This window comes from Symphalangus syndactylus, chromosome 22 (assembly GCF_028878055.3).
Source record: "Symphalangus syndactylus isolate Jambi chromosome 22, NHGRI_mSymSyn1-v2.1_pri, whole genome shotgun sequence".
Classification (NCBI taxonomy): domain Eukaryota; kingdom Metazoa; phylum Chordata; class Mammalia; order Primates; family Hylobatidae; genus Symphalangus; species Symphalangus syndactylus.
The window spans coordinates 30894683-30921322 of record NC_072444.2 but is presented as its reverse complement, the minus strand read 5'-3'; the positions used below and the strand labels follow the sequence as shown (position 1 = coordinate 30921322).

Here is a 26640-nt window from a genome sequence, read left to right as displayed (position 1 = left end):
AAAAAGAGTTAAAAGTCTCCAACCATGATTATGAATCTGAATATAGTTCCCTTTAGTTCTGTCCAATTTTGCTCTTTTGTACGAAAGAGTTATCAGAGCAGACCTGACTGTTATGCTCTGAAAGACCAGTTTAGAAGTCTGGCCTTTTGCTGGAGTCTGGGAACTTAGATTTCAAGAGAGTTCCTACCACCTAACTGGTAAGAGGAGCTCACTGTGCCTAAACTGTTTATGTACTGTGGCTCATGCTAAACACGTGTTTCCCTTCTGAGAGTCTGGAATTTTGGACATGCTACACAACATCTCACATGTGTTGTTACGATTCATTGCCGGAGGAATCAAACGCATCCTGTGTGACTCAACTGAGAGAGGACTCTTGGAAGCTTGTACCCTCTTCCCTCAGACATCCCCCATATGCCTCCTCCCTTTGCTGATCTTGCTCTGTATCCTTCTGCTGCCATAAACCTTCGCTGAGAGTATGACTATATGCTGAGTCATGTGAGTCCTCTTAGAGACTCTTCAAACCTGGGAGGTGGTCTTGGAGGCCCCTAACACAAGTGCATACACATTTAGGGATGGTTACGTTTCCTTGATGATCATTGTCTTTATGAAGTGCCCCTTTATTTCTGGGAATACTCTTCATCTTGAAATCTACTTTTTCTGATACTAGTACAGACGCGAAGCTTTCTTTGCTTAGTATGTACATGGTTTATATTTTTCCACCCTTCTACTTGCAACCTGTTTACGTCTTTATGCTTAAAGTGCACTTTTTTGTAAACAACATGTAATCGGGTTTTAAATAACTTTTAACATATGACTTTGGATCAGGAATTCCACTTCTAGGAATTATTCTACAGACATATCTGTACATGAAAAAAATGAGGTTATTCACTGTAGCAGTGTCTATAATAGCAAATGACTGGGAAAAATCTAAATGTTCATCAATCACGGCCTCACTCAATAAATGATGGCTTATTCATATAAAGAAACACCTGGCAGTCTTAAGAAAGAACAATAAAATTTTCTTCCTGTAATAACATGAATGATCGATAAGACATACTGCCTGAATTTTTTTGAAAAGCAAGGTACAGAGCCAGGCATAGTGGCTACACCTGTAATCCCAGCACTTTGGGAGGCTGAGGCGGGCAGATCACCTGAGCTCAGGAGTTTGAAACTAGCCTGGCCAACATGGTGAAACCCCGTTTCTACCAAAAATACAAAAATTTAGCCGGGCGTGATGGCGCACATCTGTGGTCCCAGCTACTTGGCAGGCTGAGGAAGGAGGATCACTTGAGCCCAGGGGGAGGAGGTTTACAGTGAGCTGAGATCACACCACTGCACTACAGCCTGGGCGACAGAGTGAGACCTCATCTCAAAAAAAAGAAAGAAAGGTACAGAACGGAATACAGGAAGTACCATTTGCATTTTAAAAAGGAAAAACAAACGTAGGTATATTTACTTGTATTTGCGTAGAATTTAAGAAAGTCGTAGGAAAACACACTGTATCTAGGGTGGTATACCAGGTACCTGGGGATGCCATGGGATGAGTCACTTTTCCTGTGTATCCTTGTCAACTTTCAACTATGTGCATTACCTTTTCACAAATAAAAATAAAATGAAATGGGGAAATAAAATTTCCTTTGCAAAATTCCTAGGAAAGAGGGAAGTGCTATCAACTATCCTGTGAGCTTCCAGAAGGTGGCTGAGCCAGACGAGGAGGATGGCATCCCAGCTAAAGCCGTCGCCCTGGGCAGCTGGCTTCACTCTCACTTAGCAGGTTCTGCTGCTCTTCTATAAAATGGGAATAAGGTGGTGGTAACTTCATACAGCTGCTCTGAGGATTAAGTGAATTAACACAGTGAAGTGCTGGAAGTAAAGCTATAAAAGCAGCAGCCACCACAGTACCTACCACAGTGGCAAAGACACAGCAGGTGCTCAATCCAAGGGCTTGGAATTGAACGATACAGAACATCAGTGATTTAATAATAGTAAATTAGTCACAGACCCGGGGCTCCAACAACTGAATATATGTGAATATCACTCTCCCAGCTGCAGAGGAAAACGGCCCTGCCAAGCCAAATCCTGTAAAAAGGGTTGACAATGGCAAGACTGATCCTTCTCATGCATTCCCACGGGCCACTGGGCCTCACGAGGACAATTCAATCGTGTGGGTGTCCTGTGGGCAGCAGCACAGAAGCACCAGCTTGTCCAGCAGGTTCCCCGCCAGCTGAAGGGCACAGATGGATGTGACGCCATCAGGGCCTGGGCCTGAGCATGCCCAAGGCCGTGGTACATCCAGCCACGCACAGAGCTGCCAGAATGCCCGGAGCTCAACCCCTGCAGTCCTCACTGCCAGGCTGAAAGCGGGCCATGCTGAGCCATGCACAAGGCCACCTAGCTCAGAAATAACCCAGGAAATCAGAGTACTTGGGTTTTTAAATTGCTCCACTGTGGGCAGAAAGAAACCCTACCCAGAGTCAAAAGTGCTGACCATGTCACTGAATCACAGATTCTCTTTGCTGATGGGCCACTTTGCCTCTGAATACTGCCAAGGCCCAAGGTAATGGGTATGCTGGTATAAGACCCAAACGAGTAAGTGAAAATCAATACAGATGCTGTTTGACCTATGATGGGACTCTATCCTGTGTAAGTTAAAAATATCATAAGTTCAAATGCATTTAATACCCTTAACCTACTGAACATCAGAGCTTAGCGTGGCCCAGCTTAAACATGGTTAGAACACTTGCATGCGCCTACAACTGGGCAAAGTCATCTAACACAAATCCTATTTTTAAATAAAATGCTGGGTATCTCACGTAATATATTGAAAACAGCACTGAAAGTGAAAAACAGAATGGCTGTATGGGTACCACCATAAAGTAGCAAAATCAAAAATCAAACCATCGTAAGCCAGGGACCATCCGTATGTTAACTGGAAGCCTCATCTCAGCTAAGAGCAATAGCATGCATTTGCTAACAGCATATGTTGTTACCTGCCTAATTATCGGTCCATCCAGCCACTTGAGGACACACTGGAATGCTGTGGATTCCTTCAAAGGCTGGCGCGCTCTCTGTGGGTGGGGAGGGACAAGCACGTTTTGGGTGAAGATCCTGTGCCAGTCGTTCATCCTGCCCGCCTGAGGGTCCCGTGGGCTTCCCGGATGACCTGTGCCAGTCGTATTCAAATAAAGAGAAGAGCTATAAGGGCTACAGTGGTCACAGCAATCCTGAAGGCTTCTGCCTCCCACTAAATCCCAGAGGAACCCCCATCCCCCAAACCCACACTCTGCAAACCCCAGAAGAGTGGACTTTGTTGCTGGCTGGCACCCAAGCTGCCTCTCCTAGGAAGTACCATTTGATTTCAAAAAGGAAAAATAAACATAGATATATTAATTTGTTGTATTTGCTTAGAATTTATGAAAGCTGTACAATAACACACTGTAACTAGGGTGATACACCAGGTGCCTGGGGTCGACATGGGATGATTCACTTTTCCTGTGTATCCCTGTCAACTTTGAACTATGCAAATTACCTTTTCAGAAATAAAAATAAAATGGAGAAATAAAATCTACCTCCAGAGAACCCTCTGCCCCACCCCTATCCCCGTGGGCCAGACTCAGGGCACGACTCTCCTGACCTCTGTGGCTGGTTCCGGATGGGGACAGGAAGGGATGTTTTATTCAGCTGTGTAGGTTGGGTAACACACAAGGACACCAGGGGTGGGTAGCTGCTGAAATACAGTCCTAGCATAGGACCGTCTTGTAGGGGACCCAGGGAGCATGAGAGAGGAAATACAGCCCTTGGGCCAAGAGGTGGTCAGCCTGAAACTGCCCGGGGCCACCTTAGGACACATATAAAAACAAGCAGAGAGGAAAAGGTAGGAGCGAGGGCCACTGGGTCACCATGTCATTATTAGAGCCCTGGGCCGGTCACCGCACAACACTTCAGCTACATGGACAAAGTCTCTTGTTGCTAAAGCCATTTGGGGACAGGTTTCAGGTGTTACCAGCTTCTTGGTGGGTCTTGGCCCGTTTTGAGTGTTATCTGATCCTGTCCAGCCAGACCAGGATCTACATCTTCTCTAGCCGACACAGAATCCAAAGATCTGAACCTCAAGAAGAGGTTGAATTCCGTAAACTAAAATGGCAAGTAAGGAGAAAAAGCAGTGGGTATGGCCTTCTAAGACAGTAGCTCTCTAAGTACATTCCCCAAGCCCAAGGTTCAACAGGATCGTCAGGGGCTCTACAAGGTCGAAACTATTTTCATGACACCCAGGTGCTATCTCTTTCACCACGTGGCGTGGTGGGGCAGAGGCAGCAGCAGGTAAAGCCACTGGGGCCTCACTCAACCCAAGGCTGGTTGGGTTGAGTGAGGTCCTCCCAACCTCTCACAGAAAAGAACAGGCAGCTTCAAGTAAGAACGTCCTTGGTGACGCCGGAAAAACTGTTAATCTTATTACATCTTGACCTTTGAGTACACACGTTCTTAATTTTGTGAGACAAAATGGAAAATACACAACAAGCATTTCTGCTGCAAACTGAAAGGCAACAGTCATCCCCAGGGAAGCCTTGCTGTGACTGGGCTGCATGCTGAACGCACCGCTTTTTTTATTCAACACCATTTTCACTAAGAAGAATGACTGAGAGACAAACATGGGTACTTGGCAAACATCTTCTTAAACGTGAACAAAGTGAGCATGTCACTTCCAGGAAAACAACTGTAACACAAATGGAGTTTCCAAGCAAAAATTAGAATTAAGAACATTTGTATCCTCTACCATGAGCCTACTAGCTTCACACTTCTTCAAGACTTTCCTGATGAGAGGGGCAGTGATATAACGTGATCTTCTAAGGTTACACCATTAAATGTGTCAATAGTTGGAAGGTCTGCACGACTCCGTGAACCAATATTTTCTGAACAATGCGTAATGGTACAAAATCCTGCAAGAATAAAACATCCACCCAAAGTGCAAGACAGACCAAAGGACTTTAATGTCAGAGCACGAAGAGTTCATTCATATGGTGGAGACTCTGCTTTAGAACAAATCCTTAAGAAACTTCTACTCGTGGGGTTTCAATGCAGCAGCAAAGAATATCCACAACGACCCAAGCGACTCCTCCCTAACTAAATCGGGATGGATTTCCTTCACATACTTCAACCAAGGCAACACAAGGCAACAGACTGAATACAGAAGCAAAGAGGAGCCTTCAGCTGTCCTCTCTTAAGGAGACTGTAAAGATAATTGCAAGAATGCAAAAGAATCCCACTCTTCTAATTTTTCTTTTTGTTTTGGATAATATAATTGGTTTTTGTAAAAAATGTTTTTATGTTAACATGTCACAGCCTTGTTATTTTTAAATAAATTAATATGTTTAACACTTCTCAATTTTAATTTCTATGGCAGTAAACATTGGTAGATATAACTCACATAAACAAAAGTTCTTTGGGGTCCTCAATAATCTTTTAAAGGGTAAAGGGATCTGAGACCAAAAAGTTTAAGAAGGGTTGTGCTAATGGTTCACCCCCTGCATGCTCCCGGCATGTGTGGGAACCGAGAGGACATGACCAGGCAGCCTGAGAGGGGCCTTTGCCCAGGGTCCCGCCTCCACCCAGTGCACCCAGATGCTGCATCCTTGGCCCAGGGTCCCGCCTTCACCCACAGTGCACCCAGATGCTGCATCCTTGGCCCAGGGTCCTGCCTCCACCCACAGTGCACCCAGATGCTGCATCCTTGGCCCAGGGTCCCGCCTCCACCCACAGTGCACCCAGATGCTGCATCCTCGGCCCAGGGTCCCGCCTCCACCCACAGTGCACCCAGATGCTGCATCCTTGGCCCAGGGTCCCGCCTCCACCCACAGTGCACCCAGATGCTGCATGTGGGCCAGGTATTCCTCAGAGGACCAGACTCAGTCTGGTCCTGTGTGAATCCAGCAGGCACACACGCTGGTTTGTTCCTTTTTGTTCTCTGTGGGCTATTTTTGTCGTTCAACTTCCCTTCTTTTGTGGAGGACCCTGACCCAATTCCATGTGTGGGGAGAGCTGCTCCCCAATTCCAGCCAGAGGCCTGCAGTGATTGGTTCAAGGAGGAACACATGGCCCACACTGAGCCATCAGTCTTCCCCGGGAGACTTGAGCCCAGGCTGTCTCTCCTCCAATGCCCACAACTGCCCACACCATGCCAGCCCAGAGCCCCAGGAGCCACCACAGGGAGAGCCGACTTTTTACTTCTGACCTCCCTAACTGGAAAAGAATAAATTTGTGCTACTTTTAAGCAACCAAGTCTGTGGGACTATCTTACAGGAGCCACAGGAAATCATACAGCTGCCCACGACTTATAAGCAGAAGACACCTGACCAATACCAGCTCAAGGGCCACCTCCTCCAGGAGGGCTTCCTAGGTGCTCCCAGGGTCCAGGCCCCAGGCTCACATGGCCCCTGTGCTTCCCTTGGTCACAGCATTTGTCACCTGTCTTGTGTTGAACTGCTCACTGGCCAAGTCCTTGAAGAAAGAAGTCTCATTCCTCCTGTGTCCTTGGTACCATCACAACTCAGTAAATGGTCACAGAATCAAACTGAAGCTTTAGCAAAGCTACCCTCAAGCTTTTCTTTCCCACTGATGTTTTATAACATTCAGAGGTGTATTCATACACAATGCAGGCTGTGATGGCCCTGGGTGGGGATTTTAGAGAGGAAGTCTCTCCTGACGCAGATGCCCATGCTAACACCTGCCCCAGATTTCTGACCCGGTGCCTCCTGCCCTCTCCCTGGCTGTCTGCAGGACTCAGTGCCACACTTGGCCCAAGGACGCTGCTGAAGGACGTGCACACGCCAGTCCACCCTCACAGGGAGCATGAAGCATGCCGGCCCCCTGCTGTACTAGCAGGGCAGACACTAGGCAGAAGGGCATCCATTCCGAAAGCACCTGCCACTCACACGGAAGTCCTGAGGCTCGGGATATGGAGGCAGGGCAGTCATAGTCTGAGGGGCCACGGAGGCCGAGGTGACACCTGAGACTCTGCAGGTGGGAGCCCAAGCACCCGCAGCGGCTCTCACTGCCATCCCAGCACCTCACAAACCTCTCCAGGTGCCCTTCCACCTGCTCTTTGCTCCTTTCCACCTCTGCTCTGGCCTCTAGGAGTCAAACCAAATGCTCCCTCCTCAGAGCGAGAGCCCCACCCCCACCTCTGGCTGCTCCCACACAGGGCAGGTGACAGAAGAGCCACCACACTTCACCAGGGCTATGCTGTAGTCCTGCAAGACTGTGAGCTCCAAGACATCAGGCTGGGTCCTCAGCAAAAGTCTTTTACGGATGAAATACAAATGCCCTGGAGGAAGTGCAGAGGGGCCTTTGGGGCCAAATCAACAATAGAAGAGAAAATCGAGAGGGCTCCAGGTCTTGAACCCAAGAAAAGGGTACAGTGGGCTCTCCAGGAAAAAAAAAAAAAAGAAGAAAATATACCCGCTTTTAATGAGCCCCTGATGCAAGATAGGAACTCACATTCTATGGTTACTATTCCAACAACTTTGCAAAATAAGAATCATCATTATTGCCATCTTACAGATGAGAACACTGAGACTCAGAGAGGATAAACAGCCAATCCAAGGTCACACAGCTAGCTATTATAACTAGCTATTATAATAGTATTATAGATATAATACTGTAAGCTATTATAACTACCTTCCACTACCTCAATCAAGGAGGCCAGGAGAGGCCAAGGGAGAAGAGAGGCCCAGAGGGAAAGAGTAAGAGCACCAAAGGAACCCAGGGCTAATGCTCTCTCCTCTTTAACTCGCAGCCTCCCCACCTGTTTCCAACCTCCAAAATGAGGGCTGTGAAATCTCCGAGATCTCTGCTTCTGCTGATTTATTCAGCAACTATTTCCCAAGCATTTGTGTTCCAGTGCATAAGAAGACTGTCAAATGTGCTGTCTTCAAGCACCTAGAAAGCCAGTGGGGGAGAAAGACAAGAAAGTGACTGTAAGCAGCAACAGGCCCCCCGGGAGGGTGCAGAGGTCAGCAGGGCTGAAGTCCTACAGACAGCGGTTCCCAGGGAAAGGAAGACGCAGGGGGTGGGAGACGCTGTCAGGGTCCCGAAAGCCTCCTTCCCAGAATGGAAAATGTGTAATGCCTGAGACCCAGATGCCTTGGGGAGCTTTTGCGGAAGCAGAGGTCTGATTAAGCACTGCCTGGAATTCCCTCATTCACGAGCATTCTTCCAGCACCTACCCTGCGCCCGGGAGAAACGGTCTTGAACACAGCAGACAAGCTCGCTACCCCCACAGAATGTAAAGAAACAGGGCACAAATTAGCACACAAAAAAAGACACAAATGTGACCTTCGGAAACTGCACAGAGGAGGTGCAACGAACGGGGCTCTGGGTTAGGACCGGGAGGCGGGGCCCACCAACATCAGAAATACTCCTCCTTTTGCCAACTGCACACGCGAGAGGCTGGATTTCCTTCACAGACGTCCACCAAAGCCACACATCGCGACACACGGAGGCAGAAAGCAGCGGTCTCCTAAGAAGTCAGACACGAGGAATCTCGGGCAGCGGGGGGGCCTGCAAGCCCGGGGGCGGGCGGGAGCAGCCTGCACGAGTGGGGAAGGGCACGCGGGAGCGGGTGGCGCATTTCCGGGCCGGGTCGGCTGGGAGGTCCCAGGGCAGGAAAGGGGCGCAGAAGGCCGGGACGGCCCCGGGAACAGAGCCTCGCAGGCACGCCCCAAGGCCGCAGAGCCACAGCGGGGAACGGACAGCCGGAGCTTGAGGCGCGGGGGGCGGGCAGGGGGGCGCGGCCAGGCGGGGTCCGCGGACTCCGGCCCGGGAAGGATGCGCGCGCACTAGGGCGCGGGGAGCCAAGGCCCAGGACATCCGTACCGCGTTCCCTTCAGCCGAGGGGCTGCAGAGAGGCCAGGGGGCAGGCGGCAAAGGGCAAGCGCAGAAGGGGAACCCACGTAGCCAAACGGCACCCAGCGGCCCCGGCCGCACCAAGTGTCCCGACGAGGGGGGACGCCTGCGGCGGACGTGGGGACAGCCCCCGCCGCGCGCCACCGCCGCACCCCAGGCACCAGGCCCCCACGCAGGGACGGCGTGGACCACCCTACCCCGAACTCCGAGGCTCCGGCCAACACTGCGGCCCCCTGCGCCTCGAGGCCGCGTACAACCTCCCCCGCGGCGCCGGCCCACATGGTTCCGCCCGCCGCGGGCCGCGTTACCTAGGACACCGACCCGCCGCAGCCGCGCCGGAGGCCACGGAGCCCACGCTTTTCAGGAAGTCCCCACTCGACGGACCCAGAGGCCCGGCAGCCGGTGCTCAACGGAGCCACAGGCCTGAGGACCGAGGACTGGCCGAGGGGCGCACCCCGTCCGCTGCCACCCGCGGGAGGAGCCTAGGAAGGCGGCGCGCCGCGCCACACACTGAGTCCAAGAACCCGCCTCGCGTCACTTTCGCCGTCAGGGCTGCGGAGCCAATCAGAGCCCAAGTCGAGGGCTACGCTTCGCGAGCGCCAGCCAATCGGTGCGGCGGCGGGCCCATCCTGCTTTGCATGTCCGACGACCCCTCAACCAATGGTAATGTGACTGGCGTGAACAATAGCCAGTCAGAAGCTGGAAGAGGCGTGGCCCCGGGCGTCCCACGAGGTGAAGATGCTGCTGGCGGAACCCGCAGGAGCTAGCGGGATTCGGGGGCGCTAAAGTCGCAAGGGTAGGGCGGGAAGGAAGATCCGGCGCGGGGCACAGGATCCGGAGCTGGAGCCCCCAGGTGAGTACCGGGGAGACCCCGGCGGGGCGCGCTTTCCACCGAGCTGCGCCGGGACGGCGGCGGCGGGTATCCGCGAGGCCCGCGCTGCGGCAGGCGCCGCGGTCCCGTCTCCATCTCCTCTTCCCCGGCCCTGCGTCCCTGCCTCCGCCGCTGTCTCACCTCCTCTCCAGCCTCCTCACCTCCTTCTCCATCGTCTCCCTTCCCCCATCCCTTTCTATCTTTCTTTCCCTGTCCTCCCGCCCGAACCTTCAGCTGGCATCCCTGACCCCTGCCCCTGCCGCCGTCCCTCTTCCCGGTGCACCTCTTCCCCATCTCTGCCCGCTCCGGTCCTCGCAGCCTCGCCCTCCCCTTTCCTCCATCCTCCTCTCATCCCCTCTCCCGGCCTCTGCGCAGCCCCACCGGGACGCTGTGCTGTTCCCGGTCCTCCCCATCTCTCCTCCTGGTCGCTTCTCAAGGCTCATCCATCGTTCTCGCTGCCTGTCCCTGTGTCGCTCCGGTCCCTTTCCCCACCCTCCCATTCTGCCCCAAGCCCCTCCGACCTCTCCCCGCGGGCACGCTCTCACCACCTTACCCTGCTCCCCAAGACTGTGACCCTGCTTCCTGCACCAGTTCCTCGGGCTGTTTACACCACACACACCGCCACCTCTGACCCTGAGCCCCTACTCCTATCTTAAGCTTCTCCCTCCTGCCAGGCCTTGGCACAAAGCACTTCCGCACCTCCCTACCGGCTGCTGCTCCCAGGATGCAAAGACCCCACTGCTGCTCCTCGTCCTGCGGCAGTAGCACACCTGCCCACCTTCCCACCCCGCCAACCAGCCGCATCCTGGCGTCCCTCCTCCTAGCATTTGTCCTGGGGGCTCCTACAGGGGCTGTGCTTTGCCCACAGCACCCCGGGGTGCTCCGGGTGGGAAGCCCCTTAGCACCCTTCCTCCCTGGCCACCGTCTCCTTCCCTCCCCACCCCCACTTTCCTGCTCAGTCTCACTTTGTGATTCAGCATTTTTGGGGTTGGTAACTTTCTTGCTTCCTGTCGTGATAGGGACCTGGCTACGGAGCTGAAGGCAGGGGTCTTGACCCTGCGGTTAGCATGGCTACCTTAGGAACCAGACCTGAGCTGCCTGGTTGGGAGGGGGCTGAGGAGCTGGGGACCGCCAATGGGGGTTGCCTTTTCCTCCCTTTCATTTGTCTGCCCTGTGTTGAACTGTGTCCAAGGGGAGATGACATAAGTAATAGCTCTTGGGGAAATGGGCTATTAGCATTTATGGAAATTAATACATCCACATCCGAGGAGCAAGAACACCAAGTTCAGGCCACAGCTGTCCCACTGTCTGTCGTTTCAGGATTTTTTCTTTCTCTGCAACTTCTCCTCCCCCTCAAAAACGCCAGCCTCACCCCTCCCCTTTCCCCCAGTGCCAAGAGTAAGCTCCTGCTCTGCTAAGGAAGCCGCATTCAGGCCCCGCGTTGCAGGTTGCAGGGTTTGGGGACCTACGTGTGGAAAGTCACATCTGCCCACCTGATTCTCGCCTGGCGGCTGTGTCTGCTGCAGAGCCCTGTGCAGCTCCTGGCCCTGTGCTTTCGCAGTGTGGGGCCCTAAGAGTGCACTTGGTCCTCCAGGTCCTGTCATGCTCTCTGGGGACAGCTCTCCACGGCCACACTCGGCCTCAGTGGCACTGACAGTGTTCGGTCCGCAGCACATCCCTCGAGAGCAGCATGGTAGGGGCTTCCCTGTTAACACCCAGGGCCATTTTTTTTTCCCTGCGCCAGTCAGCAAATGCTTTGTAGGTGCTAATCAACACCTGGGGACTGAGCCAAGCACTGGAGTTGGGGGATGTCGTGAAAAAGTGTGAAACACTTTTCGTGTGTTTCTTGGTTCAGAACCGTCTTGGGTCTGGATTTGGAGCCTGGATGGGAAGCAGTGTGCACAGAAGCCATTGCACCCAGGAGATGGGACATGGACCATGGCGCTAGGGAGCTGGAAAGGCCAAGGGTGCCATGGGCTGGCCAGCTAGAGAAGGCTTGCTTGCTTTCATTTTTCAGTCATCTTCTAAGACCCAAATGGTTCAGGAGGAAGCGAGTGCCACATAGTTTTGATTTGGCAGTTTCCGGCCTGGGCTTGGAGGGAGGGGCCTCCCCTAGACCTTCCTGTGTGTTGGTGCTCTACCGTGGTAACTGGGAACACATTGTCTGCGTGAAAGGAGAGCCTGCTCCCTCTCGAGAACCAGGGGACCGTGCTTCTGTTTCCAGGGACTGTAGCCAGGAGTGGCATGTGTTTGGTCCTCAGCTAAATTCTCAGTGATATTCACGTCGCCAGAGGTCCCAGAGTGAATGTTTTCCTGGCGTCCCTGAATAAAGAGGCAGGACAGTGGGCAGCTGGGGGCGGCAATTCGAGAAGGATTGATGCCAGAGGTGTCTAGGGCCATAGACCCCATGTTCCCGCCAGTCCCCCTCCCACCACCAGGAGGACTTGGGTCTTGGCACCCAGCAGCCAGTCATCTTTGCTCTCAGATGACTAAACGGGAGGACAGGCTTCTCCAGGGTCAACAGAGGCAGTGACGGAGCTGGGTTGGACCCCCTACTTCCTACTTATTTGAGCCCAGTTCATACCTTGGTTGTCCAAGCTGGGGGAAGCCAGCACCCCAAGGACATGACCGGCTGTCCCTTTGGAAGGCCACTTGGAGGTGTTGCTGACATTCATGGACGCAGCCAGTGCCCTTGGGTGTGTCCAAGTCACTGGAGGGGCTGTTGGGAGCAGGAGGTGCCACTACCATGGAGATTTCTCAGCGACTCAGTCCTGCCTGGCATGCAGGCCCTGGTGCAAGGGTACTGTTGTTCGTGGCCTTCAAAGAGATGGCCCCATAGTTAGAGAAGAGTGAGGACACCAGGTCCACGGTGGGATGAAGGGGAGGAGGGACCCTCCCCACACTGGAACTACACTCATGACCTCAGTTCGCCTCGGGCACTTGTAAATAACCCTGCGAGGGAGGCTGGATAGGGAAACTGAGGCACAGAGCAGCAGTGAAACTGATCCTGGCCTCTCAGCTAGCGAGGAAACCTTGATTCTGTTCCTGCCCTGCCAGAACTCTGTGGCAGGTGCCCCCTCCGCCATCACCTGAGCTCCATCGAATGCCTGAAATCCTCACCTCTGCAGGGGTGAGTCTCCCAAGAGTCCCGGGAGACCCAGGCCCAGACCCTGGGGGATATGGAAGTGCTCCTTTGTCGTGGCATGGGAAGCCCCACACTGCTCTTTCCTTGGTGACAGGCGACCCGCCATGTTCAGGCCCCTCCTGGCCCATCTTTGGGGTGAGTCGGTTAAGGGATGCACCATCTCTGCTCAGCCAGTCCCGAGGAGGCAAAGGGAACAGGGCCCTTGTTCCCCAGGAGACAGCACACTGGGGGAGGTGGGGTGGGACACCTGGGCTTCATCCTGTCACTGCCCAGTGGCTCGAGGCTTTCCTGCCTACCTGGGCTTGGCAGATGCGTGAGTCTCCCTGCCTCATGGGCCTGAGCAGATGCTGGGCCCTCTTGTCCTTCGCCACATCCTGGGGAGCCCAGATGAAGGCCAGCCTCCATCTTCCTGCACACCCACCATGGGATGAGCCCTGGGCTCAGGCCCCTCCCTGCCTGAGGGTGCCCTGCCACTGCCACACCCAGGTTTCCACTCAGACCCCTGCTGGCCAGCGTCTAAGGAGGCTACTCCCTGCTCTGCGCAGTGACCACGTGGTTAGCCCCAGAGACCCGGGTTCTGTGTGTCTTCAGTGACAGAGCAGCCCCATGCCCACCCTGCCAGCTTCCCTGGCACCTGTTTCCTTGCAGGCAGCGCCCTCCATTTCTCCAGCACACAGGTACCCACAGAGCTAACTGCTTTGATGCCATGCTGGTTGTAGATAAAACAGGATTGGGAAAAGTGGAGAAATGGTGGGGACCACCTTCCTGGCTGTCCTGTACCTGGACCCAGTGAGAAGGCTTTCCTGGCTGTGGTCTTGAGCCCTGACTGCCGAGCGGCCGAGATCCATCATCCGACTCCATGGCTGGGAGCCGGGCACAGGTTTCTTCTCAGATCCCGCACCAGATTCAACCCGTTCCACGTGGGCCAGTTTTCTGGAGCGACTTCCTGGGTCCTGTAGACCCCTGAGGTCTGGTCCACAGGGGTCCTGCGTCACCAGCCTGGGCTCTTTCCCTGCCGGAGACTTAGCTCTCTGAGTCTCTGGCTGTCTAGCCTGCTAAGCCACACAGATCATTCGTGTTTCCCTCTGTCTGAATGGGTGAACTGGTGCCTCAGTTGTAGGAGGCTGGGACTTCCCTGGCACATAGTGGGTGCTGGGTAACTGTCAGTTCCCCCTCTTCCAGTCGGATGCGGAGCCCCAGCCACCATCCTGCCTGGAGCTCAGGTGGTTCCTGGGCAGCCCAACCGAGCCCCCAGGAAAAGCAGAGCAGAGGAACCTGGCTTTCCTTCTGCGTGGTTTCCTGAGACCTCTCGGCAGTCTCTCAGCTGGAGGGCCCGGCTGAGTGATTTCACGGTGGAGTAGGAAGGAAGGGGAAGAGAGGGCAGGAGGGGAGAGCCCGTTGCCCTGGTCTGCAGGGAACAGCCTCCCTCTGAGGGAGGGACACTCTTTGCCCTATTCTCCCTGACCTTGGGCCTCGTGGAGGGCCCACAAGCCTGCCAGACCCCTACTGCACACCTGCCCACCTGTCTGTCTGATTCCAGCAGCCCCTGGGCACTGAGGGGGTTGCAGAGCCATGTTCTGACCATGCTCTCCCTCCTTCATCATGGATGTGCTTTCATTTTCCACCCCCTGGCAGCTTCATGATCTTTCATTGCAGTCTCAGGCCATGGTATCCACAGGCTGTCAATGCAGCCTAGGACAGAAGACTCTAGAATTCTGCCTCGGAGCCCTGTGATCCCAAACAGTCAGCCGTGGCAGGGGCTCTCTGAAAGTGATATTCTTGCCACCCCTCCTAGATACAGGAGGGTAAGGAATAACTAGAATGCATGGGCAAGGAGACTCAGCTCAATCTATTCATCAGAAAACAAATTTAAATTTAAAACATTGCTTAAAACCTATACATACCAGTGAAGGGCAAAGGTCTTAGCAGCAGACATTTGAAGGAGCAAGAATGAGCAAGACCCACGTCCCTCCTCTAGGGCTGAGAGCCAGGAAAGGGATGCAGTGACCACATGCCCGGAATGGTCAGAGAAAACCCTGCTGATAGGGAAGGAGACATGGGGGCAGTGGGGACATTTGACCTGGACCTTGAAAGACAAGCAAGTTGTGATAGGCAGAGCTAGGAAAAGACAGTCTGGGAAAGGGCTCTGCATGGGCAAGGTCACAGAGGGAGGACCAGGCAGGCTGGATAATGGCCAGAGGCCCAGTGCAGTCACAGGCTAGGGCATGAATATGGGTGAATAGGATGACTAGGGGGAGGTCATCAAGGCCACCATGGGCTGGACAGTGATGGGGAGGGAGGGAAGAGGAGAGCCCTGGAGCCCCCCAAGCTTTTCCGGCTGGGTCCACCTGGGCTGCACAGACTGAAAGAGGCAGAGCCGGAATCGGGGCCTCTGGATGGGGAGGACTGGGCTCGGTTGACCTTGGGTTTCGAGGTCTGTGTCTTGGACAGCAGTGCCCACTGGCATTGAGAAGGTAGGGCTGGGGTTCACAGGAGAGGTGGGACCTGGAGGTGACTGCCACCTACCCACTGGTCACAGCCCTGACAGTGTCACCTGGGGGTAGTGCCAAGGGTGGCCAAGGGTACAGGTTTGAGAGGGAAGATGAAGGTCAAGACAGACAGTAGGGAACCCTGGATTCTTCCAGAGCCCAGGGAGGAGAGGAAAATAGAGGATGAGGCAGGTATCCGCTGCATCTGGTGGGCTGGCTGCTGCCAAGGAGGCAGCCTCTGTTGAGAGGGGAAGCAGAGCTGGGCTCCCAGGAGCGGCGAGGGGGCGCAGGACCCCAGATTCAGCACCACCAGCTTCCAAGCACTCGCCAACCATCTTATCCCCCTCTGACTGAGGCAGAAACACTGAAAGTCAAAGTAGCTTCCCTAAACTACTAGGCGCAGGACCCAGGACCCCAAGCCAAAGTCCACCCTGGTAACCTTTGGACTTTGCCGCCAATGGCTCTGGAGAGATTTGACCGTGAAAGGAGGAAAAGGAAGGTGAGGTCACAGGGTGGCTCTGGGGCTGGCGGGCGTAGACGAAGCCGCTTGGCTGCTTAACCACAACTGCCAGCAGCACCCTCTTGCGTCCGCCCCTTTAGAGACGGTTTCAACAGCGCATTCTTCCATTTCCTGCCTTAATGGGGGGCATTTCTGGGGACACCCATGAACTGCAGGCTGGGGCTTAGCCTTGTTGGTGGCCCTGCATAGGTTGGCTGCGTAGTGCTTTACGTTCTGTGTAAGAATTGTGGAGTCTTGGGGCCTGGGTGGGCCGACGGTCCTGAGATATCGGTGTGCCCAGCAGGCTTGTAGGGCGTGGCGCCTGCCCAGCCCTCGGGGTCCTGGTGCAGCTTAGCAAGCTCCTTGGCCACCAGTCCCTGGTGACTCAGATCAGGGGTTCCAAGAACATGCTTTGAGAAACACTCCCTAGCCGTTTTAGTCTGTCGTTGAGCCTGCCCGCCTCTACTTCTTAAGGAAGCACACGAGGAAGCTGCTTGTGATGGTTGAAAGCTCCGGCGAGAAGGACTTTGTGGGGGTTTCTGTAATTCTTGGGAACATGTGAAGCCTACGTTCTACTGGAATGACCTGCTGCACTTCTGTGAGCTTCGAATCTGAGATTGTGCTTTCATCCTCCCATGCGTGGCAGGGCGCCTTGTTAGTGTCCAGACCTCTTGGAATGTGGTTTGGTTCAGGGGTACTGATGGCCCAAGCACTTGCCCATGGCAGAGGAGGCCAGGGGTCAGTACAGGAGCCAGTCCTCGCCACCCTGTGCCTGACCATACAGTCTGTCACCTGCCTGTGCCCTGATTGTGCCCCATCTGCACCATGTCTGCACCCTGTCTGTGCCCTGTGCGCGCCCCATCCGCACCCTGCCTGCACTGTCTACACCCTCTCCGCACCCTGTCTGTGCCATCTGTGCCCTGTCTGTGCCCCGTCCGCATCCTGCCTGCGCCCTGTCTGTGCCCCGTGTGCGCCCCATCCGCACCCTGCCTGCACCCCATCCATATCTTGCTCTGCCGTCTGCGCCGTCCCTGCACCCTGTCTGTGCCATCCGTGCCCCATCTGCACCTTGTCTGTGCCCCATCTGTGCCCCATCCACACCCTGCCTGCACCCTGTCTGTGCTCCATCTGGGCCCTCTCCGCGCCCTACCTGCGCCCTGTCTGTCTAGATAGACCCTGCAGCGCCTCCCGCCTCTGCTTAGCCAGCCCCCTGCACCCCCTAGAGGGTATTGCCTTTCCATGGCAATGAGTAGCAGGTATTTTTAGTCACCCAGACCAGGAGGTATTCAGGTGTCACAGACAGGAGGCCCGGAGCCATGTTGTCCCTTTGCTCCTACAAAGGAAACAGGATGCCCAAAACAGGAATTGCAAATCCCAACTCAAAACCTCCCCGTTCCGCAGGGACACAGGGTGCTTTGCTCCTTGAAGGAGTAGTGGACGCCTCCTTATTTACGTCCTTCCTGCTTAAAAGGCAGTGGGGGTGTCCAGGGGACATCAGCCACCCTGTGCTGGGGCACTTCAGAGGCTCCAGGGAGCTGCCATGCTCTCTCTCCATCCCAAAAGATGGGTCTGGGGAGGCCACTGGGGCAGGCGAGCCCGCTCCTGTGAGGAGTGAACCCCACCCCCCACCGCTCTGCTGCTGTGAGTGACAGTTATCAACAGACCCTGAATGGGGGCTTTCCAGAAAAGAAAAAAAAAAAAAAAACAGTAATATCCCTGGGAGAAAGGGGCCTGTTTAGATGAAGCCTGTAGGCCGTTGGAATCTGAAGTAGCACCTGGGGGTCCTGGTGACGCCAGCGCGGACAGCCCTCTCCTGGGCAGTGCTACAGTGAGGCCAGGGCCTGGGGAATGTCACTTGCTCCTCATTAACTCACGAATCGGGAGCCAGGACAAGGTCGCTGCCCTCAGGGCTAACATCAGAGCGGGAGGAGGTGTATGGTCCAGGGCACCAAGGCGTCACTCAGGCCACCACCAAAGCATCACACCAAAGCATTGACAGCGTCCATCTCACATCGTCAGGAAAGGGGGAAGCACTGGATAGCTGTGGCCTCACAGGCAGGGAGAGTGGGGTCCAAAGGCGCAGAGACAGCATGGGGTGTCAGGGCACTGCAGGAAGAGGGTTAAGGGCAGGTAAGGAGGGACCTTGGAGTCCGGAACATCTTTCACAGAGGCCTCCTGCTTCCTCTGTGCTGCTGAGCTGGGCCATTCATCTGGCCTGGGTGGAGGGAAGCTGACCAGGGTCCCTCTGCGACCTGGAGGCCCCAGGCCCTACCCTGAGCCCTTGGTGCCCTTGGAGCCCTGAGCTGCTCCAGCTGCCTGTGATCGCCACACACACACACACACACACACTCCCAACACACACACACACACACACACAGAGCCTGTGCCACCAGCCCTCATTCTCTGCCTCACCCAGAGCCTGAAGGTTCTGGCTAAGCCTCTGGGGGTGCCACTGGGAGGGATGCCTAGGAGAGGGTCTCCCCAACCCTCCGGCAACCTGGTAATCATGATCACCAGTTGTTGGAGTGGCCTAGCCACCTGCTGGGCTGTATGGGTGCTGAGGGCCTGGCTGGGCCCCGTGATACACCCATGGGGGTGGGTCTCTGAGGAGCTGTCTGTGTGAGCAGCGGGAGAGGAGGTGCCTCGGGTCAGGGGACCCTTCCCCCCAGGCTCTGGAGGGGACAGGATAACACCTGTCCCCAGGGTGGCGGAATCCCTGGTCTCTAACGCAGCCTGGAACACACAGAGAAATAAGCCAGTGTGGGGCAGTGTTGCTCACGTGGTTGTGGGACTGGGTCCTGGGCTCCTGGAGCCAGCGGCCTCAGAAAGCCCCTTTAGGTTCTCTGAATCTTTGACACTGTGCAGCCCAGACTCCTCATTTTATAGACAGGGAAACTGAGGCCAGAGGACTCATCCTTGACAGAGCCAGGATCACGGTGCAGCTCTCTGACTGAGCCCCCTCGATGTCCTGTAGTCTCTCCAAGCACGCCCTGCAGTGGTCATGACTGCTGACATCTGTCCCTGCCTAGACTGTGGGCCTCGTGAGGACAGAACATGCCTGCTGTCCCCATCACCTCTGTCCCCCAGCTCAGCCTGACTGGTAATGCCCCGGCCATGTCATGAGGCCTTGGAACCAAGCCTAAGCTTCCTACAGGCCAGCAAACATTGTCCCCAGCACTGGCTCCCTGATTTCATCTCCCCTGGCAATGGCAGGCAGGGAGAAGCCTTCAGAACCAGGGAGGACCAGAGGGCTCCTGGCCCAATGGAGGCCAACTGTGACACCAAGGGATCCTCCCCAAGGGGTCTTCCCCACCAGATACAATCCTGCTCTGAACACCCCAAACAACAGGCCGTGCCCAGGGGAGGCCAGAGACAGCCGTGGCCTCTGGGGCCTGGCACTCAGCCAGAGCTGGCAAGAGGCGGGGATGCACCTCCTGCAGCTGAGGATGAGACAAAGCCAGGTGCCTGCCGCGGCAGCTGTGGCCTGAGCTGGCATCAGTGGCTGATGGCCACAGACTCCCTGATGCCTGTCATCTGTACTGAGGGCTCTGTCCCAGTCCCTGAGCCATACATGATGCCCACACCGCCGATGAGGACACAGCTTGTGTTTTTACAAACGAGGCACTTAATTATGTGGAGGTAAATCCTTTGAACTGCAGAAACCATCCCAGCACCTCCCCATCAGGTGTTCCCAGGTGGCAGGCAGAGAAGGCCAAGGTCCCTCGAGTGGATTTCCAGGGGAGCTGAAGGGCTACAGCCCTGCCAGGACTAGGGGGTACTGGGTGGGGGCTGGACAGCCGAAAGCGGCTGCCCCCCTGCAGGAAGAGGAGGCAGGCACTTCACCTTACTCTGGACGATGCTGACAGCAGTGTCAAGGACTCTGCCGTCACTGTTGTCCTTTGAGTTGGCAGCTGCCCTGTGTTGCAGATTTGCTCTGGCTCTGGCCCCCTGCTTCGTCCCCTCTGCATGTTTGCTCTTAGTCCTCAGCTCCTCCCATCTCTGTGTCCCGGGTGAGAACAGGTCCTAGACCTTGTTTCAGGTCACACAGCTACCGGAGGACAGAGCTAGAACATGACCACAGCAGACGCCTGAGCCTGCGCCCCAGGCGATCTGTTCACAGGGTGGGTGCTCACCCTCGGCCTTGCTCCTGAGCCACAGTCCCCAGGACACCAGGTAAAGGGAAACCACATGGGGGCGAGGCCAGCCCACAGCCCCAGCAGCCTGGCCCCAGGGGCTCCAGAGCCTGTGCTACAAGCCCGGGTGGCCGGAGCGTCCTGCGGGATTCCCCATCCCACCCCTGGAACTTGCTTTCCCTGCTTCCCACACACAGACCTTCCCCACCAGAGCAGGGTCATGGGGTCAGAGGCAGGGTCCATGTGGTGTGGAGCAGGGGTTCCTCCCCACTCGCTCGCTCGGGTGCCTTCAGCTCCTGCAGACACGCGGGCACCGTCCACCTTCTCCACTCTCAGCGCGAACCCTTCCCCAGCCGGGAGCGCTCACTGAGTGGCCGCATCATACCCTCCCGTTTGTCTATAATTCACTTAAACATTATTTCCTGGGAGATCCGGCAGCTCTTAACTCTTCCGAATCAGGATGTGGGAAGCATTTGTGTGCATCTCGCTTTATTTCCTCTCTTGAACTATTAGGATAAAGTCACAGAGGTAGGATTCCTGGACCCCAAGCTCTGGACTTCTACTACCCAATTTCTTTCCAAAAAAGGTTGTAGTATAGCTCATGCCCCAGAACCAGCCACGTCTCCTCGTCATAGTTTCACCGCAGCCTCGCCAGCAATGAGTATTTTCATTTAAAAATGTTTTTGTCTGCTGGTTATGTGATTGCAGAGGCATGGCTGGCCCCAGCTTGCAGTGGTTTCTTCTGCATCTCTTTTTATTCAGCAGGGCCTTTAATGGATGTGGTGGAGTAAAGCTGCCTTTCAAATTGCTGCTGCAGCGCTGCCTGGCAAGATATTAATCTTTCATGCCCCGTCACGTGGTCATGGGACGGCAATCCTCTTTGAAGCCATTTGTTATTTATTCTTACAATCCCCTGGAGAGCAGGGAGGAGCCCCCAGTGCCTGGATCACAACGCAAATACAAAGAGGGCTGCAGACATTTCAGCCTCAAGGTTGGAGCAGAAGCAGGGCTGGGGCCCGCCGGGGTCCAGACCCCTAGTAAAGAGGTCACTTCCCACAAAAGAAGGTTGTTTGTCTGCTTCTCATAGAACCTGCTCTGGTTAGAGGGTTGTTTTTTTTTTTTAAGAGACAGGATCTTGCTGTGTTACCAAGTCTGGTCTGAAACTCCTGGGCTCAAGTGATCCTCCCGCCTTGGCCTCCCAAGTAGCTGAGACTGCAGATGTGCATTGCTGCACCCAGCTTCGTTAGAGGGTTTTTAAGCCTGGGGGGTGTATTAGTTTCCTAGTGCCACAAGCAAGGTGGCTTGAAACAGCATTATTTATTCTCTCATGAATCAGGAAGCCAGAAGGCAAGGTGTGGGCAGGGTTGGTTCGCTCTGGAGACCGAGGCAGCGTGTGTTCCAGGCCTCGCTCCTGGCTCCTGGTGGCTGCCCGTAGTGGTAGCATTCCTTGGCTTGTAGACACACCCCCGAGATTCTGCCCCCATCGCCACGTGGACTTTTCTGTGTCTGTCTCCTCTTTTTATATGGACACTTGTTGTCATTGGATTTAGGGCCCATCCTAATCCAGGATGGCCTCATCACAGGATTCCCACCTTAATTACATCTGCAAAAACCCTTTTGCCAAATAATTCCACATCGACAGGTACCAGGGATTAGGACTTGGGTGGATCTTTCAGGGAACACAGTTCACCCCACACAATAGGTTTCTACCCCCAAGTCCCACCTCCAGCCCCATCTCCCTCCAGAGTCTGGCGGCTTCCTCCTCATCAGACAGTTCTTTCCCTCTGTAGGGACTGCATACAAGTGTTGCTGGCTGAGGGGTGAGGGTGGAGTAGAGGGATGTAGGAGCTGAGCTGAGGGGTAGGGGGTGGAGTGGGGGACGTGGGAGCTGAGCTGAGGGGTGGGGGGAGGAATACGGGGATGTGGGAGCTGAGCTGAGGGGTGAGGGTGGAGGTGGGGGCGTGGCAGCCGAGCTGAGGGCCTTGGAGCCCACCTGGTAGGAAGGCAGCCTGTGGACCTGGAGCCGACTGAGCGTCCCCCCTACCCACCATGAGTAGGAGAGGGATCCAACCTGGGTCCCCTCTCTCCCCTCCTGCTGGTGTATTTATACTTGGAAGGCAGGGCACCCTCCTGGCTCAGAGAGATGGGCTTAGTGGCCTGGGGAGGCACGGAAGCCCAGGTCTGTCTTTTCCCAGCGGTCACTGTGAGGATGCATGGCCCCCACGCGGGGAGACAGGGCACAGCCTCCCACTGGGGCAGGTGGGGGTCTCCCTGCCCAGGATGCCGGCCGGAGTTTCCCCTGGCAGGGAGCATGGGTGCTGTGACTGGAGGGAGGTCCCAGGGCTGGCACCCTGGGGCTCTGTTCTGATGTTCTGATCCATTCCACCCTCACCCCTCAGCTCAGATCCCACATCCCCCCACTCCACCCCCACCCCTCAGCTCAGATCCCACATCTCTGCCTCCACCCCCACCCTTCAGCTCAGCTCCCACGTCCCCCATTCCTACTCCCACCCCTCAGCTCAGCTCCCACGTCCCCTCACTCTACCCTCACCGCCTAACTCAGCTTCCACGTCCCCCCACTCTACCCTCACCCTTCAGCTCAGCTCCCACATTCCCCCACTTCACCCTCACTCCTCAGCTCAGCTCCCACATCCCCCACTTCACCCTCACTCCTCAGCTCAGCTCCCACATCCCCCCACTCCACCCCCACCCCTCAGCTCAGCTCCCACATCCCCCCACTCCACCCTCACCCCTCAGCTCAGATCCCACATCCCCCACTCCACCCCCACCCCTCAGCTCAGCTCCCACATCCCCCACTCCACCCCCACCCCTCAGCTCAGATCCCACATCTCTGCCTCCACCCTCACCCCTCAGCTCAGATCCCACATCCCCCACTCCACCCCCACCCCTCAGCTCAGCTCCCACATCCCCGGCTCCACCCTCACCCCTCAGCTCAGCTCCCATGTCCCTGCCTCCACCCTCACACCTCAGCTCAGCTCCCTCATTCCCCTACTCCACCCTCACCCCTCAGCGCTCTGTCAGAAGCGCTACCTGGCCACATCCCTCCTCTGGGCTCCGAGTTCCCCTGTGCAAATGGAATCAGAGTCTTTCCCCACAACTTCTTCCAAGGGCCGTGGTTGAAACCCACCTAAAATACAACGATAAGAGCTGTTGTCGAGGGATCAGACAGCAGCCTGTGTAAGATGAGCACTGGGCTCTGGGGATGGACAGTAAACAGTTCGCCTTATTCTGTGCTGGGCACTGTGCTTAGGCCCAGCAGCGGGCCCTGGCTGGACTCAGTGTCCAGAGTGTCCCTGCTCAGGGCTGGCCGGGAATCAGCACTCGCTGTCCCTGCGGTGGACGGACCGACCTCTCCGAGGCTGCGGTAGAGACTCACATCAGCCAGACGAGCTGAGAGCGCCACCACTCATAGTTACTGCCCGGGCCTCTCTGCCCAGTCACTGCACGGTGGGGCTCAGCTCCTGGGTGTGAGTTTGTGCCAGGCTCCAGAGAGGTGGGGACCCCAGCCACACCTGGGGACAGGGCCAAGTGTCCAAGAGACCACTTAATTGCCAGCGTGGCCACCCCATGTAAAGCAACGATCTCTCTGAAATTGCCCATCTGGGATACACCAGGACACTGGCCTCTTCTTCCTTCTCCCATCCTGGGATTTAAGAAGTTAAAACCCACCCCCTCTGCCCAGGAAGCCGAGGCAGCAGCTTGGAGCTGGAGCCAGAGCCAGAGCCGCTCCATCCATGGGGAGCTGCGCCTCCCCTGCGCCCCCTGCCATGCTGAGTCAGGCTTTGAAACGCAGTCATCATCAGGAAGTAGTTCTTGTTGTGGCCCCATCCCCCTGTGTTATTTTCCTACCTTGGCTCACTTAAAATTTCAATCTGGCTCCGAGAGGAGACTCAGCATTTCCTTTATCTCCTTTTACTGTGGATGCTCGGAAAGGAGTGGGAGAAGCTGTGCGTCACTGTTGCCCTTACCCCCAAGGGAGGGGATGGTCAGGAGAACCTGGAACCTCCCTTCCCGTCCCTGCACCCGCCCCCTCCCTTGGCCCTCACTGATGAGCCCACCAGATGCAAAGGCTCCTTCTCTCCCTGACACTGCAGCCAGGTAGAGGCAGCTGCAGCCACAGCCCTGAGATGGGCTGGAGACGCTGAGGCAGGGGCAGTGGCAGGGTCTGGCTCCCCTCAGTTCAATGTGACCTGCAGATGCTGCCTGGAGCTGCCTAGTTTGACATGGCTCCCCCTGAGGGAGCTGATGAGTGTGGGGGCCAGGAGCACTACCTCATCAGGCATCCCCTCACCTGCACCAATGGGGAGGCGATCCTGGAGCTGGGCCATTAAGACCCACAGATTGTTGTCTCTATGTTGCGAATGGCAGGGCTTGGATTTCACGAGGCAGATGGTGAGCCAAGTCCAGTTCCGCTGCGCTGGGTCCCCCATGGCAGAAAGGACCCGCCCCCCCATCACCCTGACAGTGGCTTGCCTGCCCCAAGAGCAGCCAGCACCCAGGACAGGCTTCCCTTGTTCCTCTGTTCATCCTCTTTAATAATCACTCAGAGCCAGGCACGGTGGCTCATGCCTGTAATCCCAGCACTTTGGGAGGCCGAGGCAGGCGGATCACCTGAGGTCAGGAGTTCAAGACTAGCCCGGCCAACATGGTGAAACCCCCTCTCTACTAAAAATACAAAAATTGCCCAGGCATGATGGTGTGTGCCTGTAATCCCAGCACTTTGGGAGGCCGAGGCAGTCTGATCACCTGAGGTCAGGAGTTCAAGACCAGCCTGGCCAACATGGTGAAACCCCATCTCTACTAAAAATACAAAAATTACCCAGGCATGATGGCGTGCGCCTGTAATCCCAGCTACTCGGGAGGCTGAGGCAGGAGAATTGCTTGAACCTGGGGGATGTGGTGGAAGTTGCAATCAGCCGAGATCACACCGCTGCACTCCAGCCTGGAGACGGAGCGAGACTGTCTCAAAAAAAAAAAAAGGATCACTCAGGACACCAACATGGGCTGAGAAACACTCCTGGTATCAACAGAACTGCAGCAGATGATGAAAACAAAGCTGTGATCAGGGAAGTGGCCGAGGGAGTGAGGCCCCCGAACCCCACCCCAGAGCTCTGTCCCAGGCCCCTGGGGTCTCATGCTGTGACCCCATGCGCCACATGGGGAGGGGTCACCTGGGGGACTTGTTTCCGTGGGAACCTCAGGCCTTGGGCCTGAGTGGGGAGATGTCCGAAGCCTCTGGCCTGGGCCCAGAGTGAGGCCCCAGAGCAGCCCTGCCTGTTCCTCTGGGAGCAGCCTCAGTGAAAGCTGTAAAGCAGGGAAATTGGGCACATCCAGGCCGGAAAGAGCAAAGCAAAAGTGCCCCTGGGTGCACGGCTCCCCACAGTCCAACCCCTCTCCTCCAGGAGCTGCAGGCCACACTCTGAGCCTCTGTTTGAAGTGGGCCCTGACTGGACATTCTCATCTCGGGACATGAGCCAGGGTCACCCAGTACCACTATGCAGCTTTCCAAGTCCCCCTGGCCACCCTGCCCTCTGTAGGGGTGGTGGGCCTTGTTCTGCACCTATCCCTTGGAGTATCTGCTTTCCAGAGTGGCAGAAGGCCCGCCTGGCATGGTGGGGGGCATCCACCCGTGCAGAGTGCAGCCTTTCCCCAGCAGCTCACTGGGTACATGAGCGGGTAGCAGACCATAAGCAGGCTAGCTAATGGGTGGAGGGGGCCCAGTGGTGTCCGTGTGCATGTTTGTGTGTGCATGTGTGCGTATGTGTGTGCACGTGTGTGCATATGTGTGTGCATGCACCTGCACACGTACCTTCAGATGTGTGTCCCCTGTCTAGACCCCATCAAAGCCTCTTGCCAGGACTGGCCTAGAACACACTGTCCAGCCTGGTTCTGTTCTCTCCCTGGCTTCTCTTGATCAACTTTCTGTAATGGGAGGAACTCTGACACACTTCACAAAAGTTGTCAAATTAGTTTTAAGGGAAAAAGAACTGCAGCGTGATCTGGAATTCACTTTCCGCGCCGTGGTTCCACTGTGAAGCCAACACACCTTCAAGGAGTTGGGGGATGAGGCAGTGGGGCCCTGTGAGCCCTGTGGTTTCTGTCAGAGTGCTCTCTGGCCCCTGGTGTTCCCTCTCTGTCTCTCTATGTCTTTAGCAGGTGTTTCCCACACTTTAGTCATTGGCTTTTCATCTCATGATTTGGGTCATCTGTGCTATTTCTTTTCTTTTCTTTTTTTTTTTTTTTTTTTTGACAGGGTCTCACTCTGCCACCCAGGCTAGAGTGCAGTGGTGCAATCTCATCTCACTGCAACCTCCAACTCCCAGGCTCAGGCGATTCTCCTGCCTCGGCCTCTGGTGTAGCTGGGATTACAGGCACGTATCACCACACTCAGCTAATTTTTGTATTTTTAGTAGAGAAGGGGTTTCACCATGTTGGCCAGGCTGGTCTCAAACTCCTGGCCTCAAATGATCCACCCGCCTCAGCCTCCCAAAGTGCTGGGATTACAGGTGTGAGCCACCGCATCCAGTCGTATGTGCCATTTCTTAGCTTGCATTTTCTTTTTAGTTAAACTTATTTCTTAA

At 55.6% G+C, this 26640-nt stretch overlaps 2 protein-coding genes across 30 annotated transcripts in view; one reads left to right on the top strand and one right to left on the bottom strand.

Annotated features, from left to right (window-relative positions):
• The window catches only part of NPHP4 (nephrocystin 4), a 135908-nt gene extending 125527 nt beyond the window's left edge, over positions 1–10381 (bottom strand). For 8 of the 26 annotated variants that reach the window (XR_010118963.1, XR_010118965.1, XR_010118964.1 and 5 more), the window contains exons 1-2: positions 9210–9341; positions 2991–3163 (exon numbers count right to left, since the gene is read on the bottom strand). Coding sequence is in view for 18 of the 26 variants with exons in the window: in XM_055262360.2 (XP_055118335.1) it covers positions 2991–3125 (135 nt within the window). In the remaining 8 variants the exon portion in view is untranslated. Of the gene's footprint in view, positions 1–2990; positions 3164–3634; positions 3654–7801; positions 7936–8222; positions 8368–8871; positions 9127–9209; positions 9411–10325 lie in introns of those variants that run through there. The other 18 variants (XM_063631901.1, XM_063631908.1, XM_063631907.1 and 15 more) reach the window with 15 other exon arrangements.
• KCNAB2 (potassium voltage-gated channel subfamily A regulatory beta subunit 2) overlaps positions 9424–26640 on the top strand; it is a 108340-nt gene continuing 91123 nt past the window's right edge. For 2 of the 4 annotated variants that reach the window (XM_055262383.2, XM_055262381.2), the window contains exon 1: positions 9424–9754. The gene's annotated coding sequence lies outside the window, so the exon portion shown is untranslated. The remainder of the gene's footprint in view (positions 9755–26640) is intronic. The other 2 variants (XM_055262379.2, XM_055262375.2) reach the window with 1 other exon arrangement.